The following is a 12,433-nucleotide window of genomic DNA, read 5'->3' as shown; positions in this document are numbered from 1 at the left end:
CTCCTGTGTACCTACCAATTTCTAATTTGATTCCTATGGCTGCTACCAGTGCAAACCCTTTTTTGCTATGTGTTCACTGTGTCTTCTGTCCATGCATTTTCTGAGTTCTGGGAATTTGATAAAATTATTCTAAGCTAGTGATAACCTTCTTTCTTCAGTATCAGCATTTATTCCATTTTGTACTTATTTATAGTCATTTTAATAGTGTTTTATAATAGAAGAGAGGCAAATGAATGTGTGTCAATCATGAATTCTTCCAGAACCTTTCATCAAATCAGTAAGTCCTGTGAATTCACTCTTTTCAATATCTGCCCAGTTTTCTTCTTTTTTGCTACTTCATTTGCTCAGACACAGTCATTTCTTGGCTATATTACCTACTAGCTTTCTTTTGCTATCTTTTTTTTTTTTTTTGCGGTACGCGGGCCTCTCACTGTTGTGGCCTCTCCCGTTGCGGAGCACAGGCTCCGGACACGCAGGCTCAGCGGCCATGGCTCATGGGCCTAGCCGCTCCGTGGCATGTGGGATCTTCCTGGACCAGGGCACGAACCCCTGTCCCCTGCATCGGCAGGCGGACTCTCAGCCACTATGCCACCACAGGCCCTTACTATCTTTCTTAATTTTTGTCTTCAATTCGTTCTCCCTAGTACAGCCACGCGTGTGTGTGTGTATGAGTGTATCTCTTTCAATCTGACTAAGTTACTCACCTGCAGCAAATCCTTTTCATGCTCAGGGTAAAGGCCCTTTCTGAGATGAGTACTGTTTCTGTCTTATGGCTACTCCCACCCTCTTTTTCCTGTGCTTCTATCCCAGTAGTAATTGTAGTGCCTGTAACCAGGCATGCTTTCTCTTATTTTGTCTTTGGAGGCCATTGTGTTTCTGTGCTGTCACTTTTATCTGGAATATTGTGGCCTGCCTGCCTTTGTACCACCTTTCCACCCCTCACTTCACATGGCCACTTGTTAGACATCTTCAGGTTTCCCATTAGTTAGTTTCCTTGAAAGCCATCCTCTGATCCACAGAGTGGATTAGGTTTGGATTAAGAACCCTTAATACAAATGAAAATCACAGTGAGATACTGCCATGTATGCCATACTGGATAAAATTAAGACTGGTAATACCAAGTATTGGAGCAATGTAGAGAAGCCTGAACTTCCATAAATAAGTGATGAGAATGTAAATTGGTAGAATTATTTTTAAAACCTTGAAATGTCTACTAAAGCTGAGTATATACATATTCTTTGACTTAGTAATTTTTACTAGTTACATATCTGAGAAAATACATACATATGTGCATGAAAAGATATGTATAAGAAAGTTCATGGCACACTGTATGTAATAGCCCAGAGCTGGAAATGATCCACATGTTCAGCAGCTGTAGAATGTGTTGTGGTATATTTATTTGTTGGAATACTGACTGGCAAAAAGAATGAACAAGCTACTACTGGTGCCTCTAGAACTTGGATGAACATCATAAAAATTATGTTTATTGGAAGAAGCCAGAACAAAGTAGAACACATACTATATGGTTCCATTTATATAACTGGGTGAAAGCATGTGTGTGGCTTCTGGAGTGTTGGTAATGTTCTATTTTTTTACCTAGATAGTCCTTTTACAGATACGTTCTATTTGTGAAATTTTATTGATCTGTATATACTTATGATTTGTGTCCTTTTATGTGTATATGATTGTTTCAATATGAAGTTTAATTAAAATCTAGGTTGGCAAGGCAACTCTGCTCCATGAAATTTTTTTTAAAACGTATGAAGAGGCTTCCCTGGTGGCACAGTGGTTAAGAATCCGCCTGCCAATACAGGAGACACGGATTCGAGCCCTGGTCCAGGAAGATCCCACATGCCTCAGAGCAACTAAGCCCGTGCACCACAACTACTGAGCCTGCTCTCTAGAGCCTGCAAACCACAACTACTGAGCCCACATGTCACAACTACTGACACCCACGCGCTTAGAGCCCATGCTCTGCAACAAGAGAAGCCACTGCAATGAGAAGCCCGTGCACCACAACGAAGAGTAGCCCCTACTCGCCACAACTAGAGAAAGCCCGCGCACAGCAACGAAGACGCAATGCAGCCAAAAATAAATAAATAAATAAGTCAGTTTATTTATTTAAAAAAAAATGGGGGAGGGAGATGCAAGAGGGAGGAGATATGGTGATATATGTATATGTATAGCTGATTCACTTTGCTATAAAGTAGAAACTAACACACTATTGTAAAGCAATTATACGCCAATAAAGATGTTAAAAAAGCTACACATAAATGAGACAAAAAAAATGTATGAAGTTACTTGTTAATGATAATAGAGAACGTAATTGTTAAGGTAAAAAAGGAAGATGGAGAACAGTGAATAGTATTGGAAAGAAAAGTATACAGTAGATAAGTACTTAACATGTTTGTATAGAGTACATATATACATATATGCTTGTGTATGTAGGGAAAGCAGACAGGGTGACTGGGTTGCAGAGGAAACTTAACTTTTTATACTGTTTGGATAGTACACCATGATCATGTGATTCCTATTTTAAGAAGACGTTCCATTATTTAAAATAGCAGATGTTAGAGTTCTAAGTTGTGATATTTCCATGCTTATTATAATAAATGTATATAAAGACGTTCACTAATTAAGAAAGTGAACAGTGAGCTACTTGCAATGAGCTACTTAAGATACTTTATTTAAATATATATTGGGTTAAATATGTTCAGATGTTTAAATTAACAAACATTGTTCTAGAAATCTTTTTATCCCTCTTTTTTTATAACTATATTTATAGTAGTGTAAATGTGCCCATTGTATTAAATATTTGTTGTATGTTTCAAAATGTTGGATTTGAATTTACAAGTCACTTTAACATAAATGTATAGGTCATATTTTATTTAGTTAGCATTTAGATGATGAAGTTTGAGTAGATAAGCGTGTGATCTCTTTGAGTACCAAGCTATATGATTTCCTGGTTATATAATATTTCAGTGAAATGACCATCCTCCCACCTTTTTTGAGATACAATTCACATATACATTGTTGTGGGTTTTAAGGTGATTTGATATATTTCGCAAAATAATTACCACCACCACATTAGTTAATAGGTCCAGAAAAAATGTGACACTTCATGATTTTGGGGTCATATTTGCATAGGGCCATGCTAATCTCTGTGTTGTTCCAATTTTAGTATATGTGCTGCTGAAGGGAACACTGATCATTCCTTATTATCATAAGTGTTCTCATTCTTTTGTATCCACCTTCCTTTTCATTCATCACTGTGCTCTATTTATATTCCTGTTCATCTGCCAATACAACTTTTTCAAACTATAAAGCAGTGAAGAGGTATTTGTCATTATTATATCTAACAGTTATTTGCCTTTATATAGGTTTTCTGACCCCAGATAAGGTAGAAAGAAATTATTTCTTATCAGTGAATCTGTCAGTAATAATAGGAAAGGCATAATAGTAATAAAGGCAGTCTTTTTGGAACATTTAACATATGATTTAGTTGACAGATTTCCCAAAACTACTGTATTTTTTCAGTTCCATATATATATTTTTTCACATTTTAAAATCTCAGAAATCAAGGTGTGTCTTATAATAGTTGATCTGTCATGGTTCAGTTATCAATATCTTACTAGTCCTCCGTAAAATTAGATACCATAACGTGTGGAAAATATTCTTCATATTTTATTTTGAAGTATTCCTGAAAATTTTATGGCTTTATAGTATGGTATACATCAATTTCTGTTCTAAAAATTTTGGTTTCAGAAGTTATGCTAGTATGAAAAAAAGACTTAATTTGTATCTAAATATTCTTTTAGGATTTATTGGAAATAATAAGGTTTATGGGAGTTCTTTTGGATAATCTATTAATCCCCTTGTTAAGGTTTACTGTGTGCCTTTTTTATGGAATGAATAATGTTAAAGTTTCATTGTTCTCTATAAGTTTCTGTTTAAAACATTTTCTGAATCTGTCAGACTACATCTTGTTGTTTTGAGAATAAATTATACTGACTGTCTTCTTGTTCCACATTGGTTCCAAACCCTAGATAATTGTTTTGAAGTAAATACTAGTATAATACTTGAATTATAATCCCTGGCTCATGGCAGGTGCTCAAAAGTATTTATTGAGTATTAAATTTTATTTAATCTATATGTGTTCTAGAAAAGAATTTAATATTGTAACGTGTGGCGAAGTATAGGTGAAAATACCAGGAATGTTTCTAAAGTGCTTATCTTTCATTTTTTAGCGTGCTCAAGCAGTTCTTCAAGCAGTGACAGCTGTCCAGACAGCAAATACTCCTCTTAGTGGCACCACAGTTAGTGAGAGTGCAGTGACTCCAGCCCAGAGTCCAGTGCTTAGAATAATTATTGACAATATGTATTACCCTGTAACACTTGATGTTCTTCACCAAGTAAGTTTAGTTTAATTTGCATGTTTATCTATAAAATTGAGAAATAATAATACAGTAGATAAAATTTGTTTTGATTTTAATGTTTTAACAGATATTTTCTAAGTTTGGTGCTGTATTGAAGATAATCACATTTACAAAAAATAACCAGTTTCAAGCTCTTCTCCAGTATGGCGATCCAGTAAATGCTCAGCAAGCAAAACTAGTAAGTCTAGCTTTTTTTTGAGATAGCGATAATTTTCAGTGGCAGATATGTATATATATATATATATATATATATATACACACATATATACGTGTTGCTAATGTTATTAATACTGACATAGCGATACCATATAGCACTTTAGATGGCATTTTAATGACATTATTGACATTAAGATAATATAATATTAGAAAAGCTTAGTATTTATGATAAAAAAGAAATGTTTATTTTTAACATTAGTCATATTTGTAGTTATATGTAATATAGGCTTATATTTTGCATTTTTGTTTGATTTAGGTCCAGCAGTTTTGTGCTTTTGAGGATATAGCAGGATTGTATTGTGCATGCATACCTGTATAAGATTTTACATTTTCCAGTGGGAGTTTCAAAGTAATTAATTTAGCTATAAGATAGTTTGGCTGAAATACATCAGTAGACATGTGACCCAATGCTATGATAGGCTCTCAGTCTATTTCCAGTATTCTTTTAAAGTCTTTTTTTAAAAGATAGGTTTTTTGAATAAGTTCTTAGTCTCCCTTTTATTCACATTACTTACCTTTTGTTGTTGTTGTTGTTGTTATATATGGAGGGTAAGAAACTGTTCAAAGCAGTAAAATCTACCCCTGTCATAGCTACCACTGAAAACTGCATACCACATCTTTGTTTCTAAAGGCCTAATCTTCTGTTTGTGTATCTTATTTAAATCTACCTTTGTCTGTCTCTTTAACTTCTTGTGCTGTAGTATCTCATTTTTATTCTATTATTAAAACATTAAATATTTATTATTAAACCATTAACTCAACTGTCTCTACTTATATTTGTCTTACCTTTTTTCTCCCTGTCACACTTTTACTTTCAGACTAATTATGGTCTATTCAATACTTCCTCCAGATCAAGATAGCTTGTATGGAACCAGGCTATTTTTAATTATTGTTTCATTGCATTCCATCCTTAGAATCTCATTTGCGGAGCAAAAATAGCTTCAGGTAGCAGAAAGGCTTTACTAGTAATACTAGCATAATTGAAATGGTTTACCAAGTGCTGTTATCTCATTTTTTTCTGACTACTCTGTTATAAACAGAACAGGAATATTTCCTGAGTTACAAGGGGATGCTAAGATTTAAAGAGGTAAATTACTTATAATGTACACTATCTGTAAAGTTGACATTTTTTTAGTCTGCTTTTCTCCAGTGTGTTGCTACTCACTGGTTCCCAATTGTATGATCTAATCATATTATGTTTCTCTTTTCAGCAATTAGAGTTCTTCTTTAAAAAAATAATTGTGGGCCTCCCTGGTGGCGCAGTGGTTGAGAGTCCGCCTGCCGATGCAGGGTACGTGGGTTTGTGCCCCGGTCTGGGAAGATCCCACATGCCGTGGAGCGGCTGGGCCCGTGAGCCATGGCCGCTGAGCCTGTGCGTCCGGAGCCTGTGCTCCGCAACGGGAGAGGCCACAACAGTGAGAGGCCCGCGTACCGAAAAAAAAAAAATAATAATAATAATTGTCTTTCCTAACATGCCCCAGCCCTCCAACTTCGGAGATATTTTATATTTAAAGAGTTACTGAAATCATTGTGATATGAGGTTTGATCAATAGCAGACAATCTAAAAGCCATGTTCTCAATGGCACTTTTCACAACTTCAAACAAATTTAAATATAGTGCACATTTTTCTTAATATGGAATATTTTCTTTGTCATTCCCTTCCGATCCAGAGGAAGAGTATTTGGTAAAAGACCAGTGAAATGGAATTTGATTCAGAATTATACTGCATTTGGGCTATACAATTCAGTGGGGAAAGTAGTTTATATATATCTTTCAGTATTTGATAGGTTTTCTTTTTTTTTGTTTTCTTTTTTTGCGGTACGTGGGCCTCTCACTGTTGTGGCCTCTGCCGTTGCGGAGCACAGGCTCCAGACATGCAGGCTCAGCGGCCATGGCTCACGGGCCCAGCCGCTCTGCAGCATGTGGGATCCTCCCGGACCGGGGCACAAACCCGTGTCCCCTGCATTGGCAGGTGGACTCTCAACCACTGTGCCGCCAGGGAAGCCCTAAACATATTCTTTTGATGACTCCAGTCATTTTTCTTCATGCCTTTATCTGGACTGTGGACTGTGGACTGTACCTAGAGAATATCACATAATCTAACCAGTACTAATTTAAATTCTTGAGCATCAACTACAAATAGGCTCTGCTTGCAAAATCTTACCACATTTCTTTGGTTTGTTCTCCCATTTTCCACAATGACTATATCGGATAGAAGTTTCTCTTTCCACCAAGTCTCTCTTCACTTTCTTACGACCTTGCCTGCTGCTTCTCAGAAAAAATAGAAACTATCAGATGGAAACTCCATCAGTATTTCTCACAAAATCTACTTATACCCACACATATCTGTCTCTTCTAAATAAAAGGCATAGATATTTCTAAGACCAGTAAACACCAGATACCATCCTCTTCTGCCTCTTAAGAGCCTTTGCATTTTCATCCCCTCTTTCTCTTGTATTTTCCTCTTTCTTACTTCTCACCAGTGTTTCAAGTGTGCTTAAGTGTTCTCTCATTTTTTAAATGAATTTACCCTTAATTCTGTATTCCATATTATCTGTCCATCTAACACCTTGTCTCTCTTCCCTTTCTTCATTTATAACTAGAATTCTTAAATAAGCTGTCTTTATTTGCTGTTTATACTTATTATCCTCTTCTTATTTCTCTACTTAGAGTAATTTGGTTTCAGCCCCTATTTATCCATATTTTTCTCCCTCGTGTCACCAGTGATCACTAGAGTAGCTAAATCTCAACAGAATTATTCAGTCCTTATCTTAACTAACCTTAGGTAACATTTGACATTGAACCTTTCTTTCCCTTTCTTGAAATCCTCTTTTCTCCTGGTCTCTGACACTTCTCAACTAGATATATCCCACCTCTCTGTCCCTTCCTTGTTATATCCCTCGCCTTCCACCACGGGGACCTCAGCTGTTACACACAGCTCAATTACACCTTTGTGATTCTGACTACTCACATCACTTTTTCTAGCTCAGACCTCTTCTAAGAGACCCAGATTAGGAACCCGTGGACCATGGGGCACCTTCAAACTTAGCGTGTTCAATTAACTCCTGTCACCACCACCCCCCACCACCAAAAATACGAAAGCCTGTATTTTCTATGTCAATAAAGGTCAAGGTACTATGAATCTAAGAAACAAGCCAGAAGACATTGAATCTTCCTTTATTCCTCTTCCTTTCAGCTTATCACTAAATAGTACTCATTCTAGACCCTAAATTTCTGTTGAATCTATCTTTTGTCTCCAACTCTCTTGCCATCACCATAGTCTAAGCTAGTGTCATTCAAAGTGCTAGTCTCTGATGTTACAAGGAGCTTGTGCCAAAATACAAATCAGCATACTTTTAGCTATAGTTTTAGTGTCATTGTTGATAATAAATTTGGACACAAACTTCTCTTCATGCAGAGTGACTTGGGTTGCTAGTCCATGAACCACAGTTTGAGTAGCGCTGATCTAAGCCATCATCTCTTAAATCTGTGCTTCATTGGCCTTCTGACAAAACTCACCACTTTGAGTTTTAAGAATGATCTCAAAGTCATATTTCTTCCTTTCTCAGTGCCCTTCGGTGACTGATTTTTGTCCTTAATATAAAACCCTCCTTCCTTAACGTAGCTTATAAAACTAAATCTTGCCTCTCCAGTCTCATCTTCTACCTCTTTAACCATATTGGACTTCTTTAAATGCTTGCATATGCTATATATTCTCTGATTTCATGGGCTTACAACTTGCTGTTCTGTTTGCTAAAACTGTTCTCTCCATCTCTTTATGCCCAACTCCTACCTCTCTTTCAAGTATCAGTTTAGAAGTCTCTTCTCAGAGAGGTCTTTCATATCCTTTCAACTAGATTGGATCCCTTCCTTTCTTCTCACCACTGCACATCAAACTTATAATTACTTGTTAAGTGTCTGTATTATCTGTTGGACTATAAGTTACACATGAGTGGGTATCATGTCTATCTGTTGGACTATAAGTTACACATGAGTGGGTATCATGTCTACTTTGTTCCCTGCTACATTTTTAGAACCTAGCATGGTGTATGGTGTATTACAGGTATTAGGGCTTTTTCAACTCATGTCACAACTTTCCCAGCATCTGGAGTGCTGTATATCCTTCCGACCTTTCAACCATCCATGTACATCTCAGTGTATTATAAAATGAGTTGGTTCTAAACTTTGTAATTCAGTTGCTATATTTTTATGCTTGTTAAAACAGTAGAGATCATGTAAAATTTATAGGTAAGGAATAAGAATTTGGGAAGAGAATCTCAAGCCTGCTTCTCCACTTCTATAGTGATTGTTGTTCAAATGAATGAGAGAATGACAAAATATTGCTTACACCCTGGGAATTCATTTAGCAGGCATAGTGTACGTTTAGGTTTGGGGGAAGAGAATTATAGTATTCTTTAAAGTATAGTCCAGAGCCCATTCTTATCAGACATTCTTGTCATATAGATTGCTTATACAAAATGGGACTCTTAGGGCCATTCTGAACTAACAGTTCTAATCTTTGGGGTTGGGAGCCCACTACTCTGTTTTGTTTTGAATGCCCTGGGAATCACTGCCAGGCAGCTTGAGTGACAGAGCCAACCAAACTTTCCATATATTAGTTATGATCTTTGGCAATTATTTTCATTTAATTGGAATTCTTTCCCCCTAGCATTTTGCTTTATAAGAGAAGAGCAACTCGGAAAAAAACATATTAATAATGGAGTTTTATTAGTGAGGGTTGGAGGGGAAAAATGTAACCATCTCCTGAATTTGTCCTGAGGTTGGCTTTAAAAACCTCTAAAGTCAACAGAAAAGGTAATGTATATTGAGGGTTGACATTTAGGGTGGTAATCACAAGTCATTTTAACAATCATAATTGTCAAGTAAAAAGTAAATTGTTTTAAATAATCTTCACATTTATTAAAGAAAATGCCCTAATGCCTTTTTCAAAAATGTTGTTTATTGGCAAGCAGTGTATTGGGCAAAGATATCACTTAACTGTGGCTTTCTAGTTCAGTTTCTGTATTTTTGAGAAATAGAAGTAATCTCCTTTTCACCTGGACTTTTAAAAATTATTTGTTTTATACAACCCTGAAATTATAACACACATGGTAGAAAATAGCTGTTTTTGTTTTTATGTTATTAGAGACAGCTTTTCAGGTGTGTTATCTGTTTCTATTAGGAATGTGTACAGTTGACACTGGACAGTGACACTGTGTCTTTTGGAAATCCTTTAATATGGTCACTCTGTTTTAATATGCAAGTGGATTATTTCTCATTAATGATTCCTTCCAGGAGAGTGTATTTCATTAGTTTCATTGGTGGCTTTTCCTGTTTTTAGTCCATATGCAATGTTTTATTGTGTTGTTAACTATACATTCTGTATTTAACATCTTTACTGAGTTTATCATGTTTTTGCCGTAAATCTTATACTTAGTATGAAAATACTTTTTCCTGATTGTTTTTGTGTACTCCAAACCTTCCCTTTGCATAGACACATTTGAGAGGCCTTTCTGCAAATTAACTTGAGCTTTTACTGTCAGAAATTTTTTGCTCTAGCAAGATCACTGCAATCCCGATTGCTGAACACAGACTGACTTGTGTGCTGCCATTATTTCCTGGAATTTTGCAAACACACGAGCTGGAAGTGAGCTTGCATATATAGTTTACTCATTTGTAGTCATCTTACCTCAGCCAGCTATTGAAAGTGTCTTGATTTCTGTTCTCATGTATCCTCAGCTCTTGTTCCTCTCGTATGTTGCTAACAGGTGATTTTAATTTACATATTGTTTCCTGATTTCTCTAGCTTTTGTATCTTAGGTATACTTGTGTATCTTCCATCTACATAAAGATTTTTTTTTTTTTAATTAAAGGAAGAATGTCAAAGGCTTCTAGAGGGCTTTCTAGCAGTTTGTATATTCAGGGTAGATATTTGGCAGTCAACCTCATTGAAAGAACTCAGCCCCAAAGAAACTCTGCTTATTGTGAAGTTAGTGATTTTGTGTCAGTACATTAATTACTTTTTGCATTAATTTAGATAATATGACCCAAAGCCAGGTCTTTTCTTACAAGATATCAGATTTTTTTGTATGATGTTACTGAAATAGTCACCTAAGAGTGAATTTTGCTACTCATCTTTTGACGTTCATATATTGGGGAGAGATACAGATTCTGTTACTTGGCTCAGCATTTCCCCTATAGGAATGAGTAAATGAAGACCTGTTTTCAATGCTTTGTCTTTACAGCAGAGTATTGAATTAATACTTATATTATTCTGGCTGAGAGAATTGATACTTGGCTTTCATTCTCATATGATGATAGGTACATTGCCTAATTCAAATATAATTCAAATCCTGATGTGTATGTGGTCCCTTTAAGTGAGTTTTCATCAGTAATTATTGAAATTGGTGAACTTGGGTTGAATTGTGTTTTTAGGTTAGTTTTTAGCTTGGTAAATATATTCACATAAATCTTAACTTTTTTTGAATTTTATTTTATTTTTTTATACGGCAGGTTCTTATTATCTGTTTTATACATATTAGTGTATACATGTCAATCCCAATCTCCCAATTCATCCCACCACCACCACCCCCCTCAACACTTTCCCCCTTGGATAAATCTTAATTTTGTATATTAAAGGAACGGGTTTTCTCCTTTTAGAGTGGGAATATTTTAATTATAAGCTTTATATACATAAGGAGCTATAGAGGTTTACTTTTTCCATAACAGGGCACTCTTGATTATATTTAAGTCTGTTTCAGTTACTTTCCTTCTTCAACAATGTGACAATTAAAATAGTCATACTGAGGTAATACAAAAATTCTCTTTCAAACATCAAATGTGAAAAATATGTTGGTCTACTATTAATAAAGTTCTGGTTTTACACACTTAATAGATCTTGGTCTGCGTAGATATCAGGCTTGATCTATTTATGTATTGTTATCAGAATAATTGTTTTCATTTTTGAGGTGAATTATAGAGCTAAACATGTTCTTCATTTCTGGACTGTTATTTTATACAGTAAATGTTTATTCTTTTAATGAAAAATTAACAGCGTGTTCCCCTATTCTCTAGTTCGTTCCAGGTTTCTATCTAGCTGGAGTAGCATTGGTGATTATATAGGAACAGAAAAAAACATAATAATCATAACAGCAGCACAGTCCTTTATAATTCATATATTTTACATATGTGTAAAATATACATATGTGCTTTTACATATGTGATCTTTTATCTAATCCTCATAATAACCCTGCAAGGAAACATGGCAGCCATTGTCATATCTGTTTTCCAGGTTCAGAAAGATTCTGAGATTCAGAAAGGTTAAGTAACTTGTTCAAGATGACCTTTCAACTCTAGAGCTTGTACTCCTTCTATTCCAGAACTTTCCTGGGATGACGTTGAATTTGCTTATTCAGCAAGTTATTCTGATTCAGGTTGAACAACCTAAGTTAAGGAAGATAATAGTGGGTTTGCCAAAATGTTTGTTGGGGTTTTCCTTAAGATGTTATGGAAAACCCAAATGAACTTATTGGCCAACCCAAGAGTTTTTGCTCATTTCATGGTAGTTGCTGTTATGCATCATAGTGATATTTATTTGTCTTGAGGCACCTCATTTAATGTGGCATCAAACAGAAGTCACCTTATACCTACCAATTTTTATAAGTGTCACCATACAGCAAAAGATATGTGTATAATAAAATTAACTTTAAAGTATTGTTCAGACTATTATGGTACTACTTTGGCAGGACTGACTATATTTGTGACCCTTGTTAATTTTTTTT

General features: G+C 35.4%; 1 protein-coding gene across 4 annotated transcripts in view; it reads left to right on the top strand.

Moving 5' to 3' along the window:
• Window positions 1–12,433, top strand: part of PTBP2 (polypyrimidine tract binding protein 2) — an 81,775-nt gene that overhangs the window by 43,193 nt on the left and 26,149 nt on the right. For all 4 annotated transcript variants that reach the window (XM_081216987.1, XM_081216986.1, XM_081216985.1 and 1 more), the window contains exons 6-7: window positions 4,248–4,412; window positions 4,504–4,614. In XM_081216987.1, the coding sequence (XP_081073113.1) occupies window positions 4,248–4,412; window positions 4,504–4,614 (276 nt within the window). The remainder of the gene's footprint in view (window positions 1–4,247; window positions 4,413–4,503; window positions 4,615–12,433) is intronic.

The sequence above is a fragment of the Mesoplodon bidens genome, assembly GCF_964165515.1.
Source record: "Mesoplodon bidens genome assembly, chromosome: 2".
Taxonomy (NCBI): Eukaryota; Metazoa; Chordata; class Mammalia; order Artiodactyla; family Ziphiidae; genus Mesoplodon; species Mesoplodon bidens.
The sequence above is the reverse complement of the archived record's forward strand: the minus strand, read 5'-3'. Positions and strand labels throughout refer to the sequence as shown.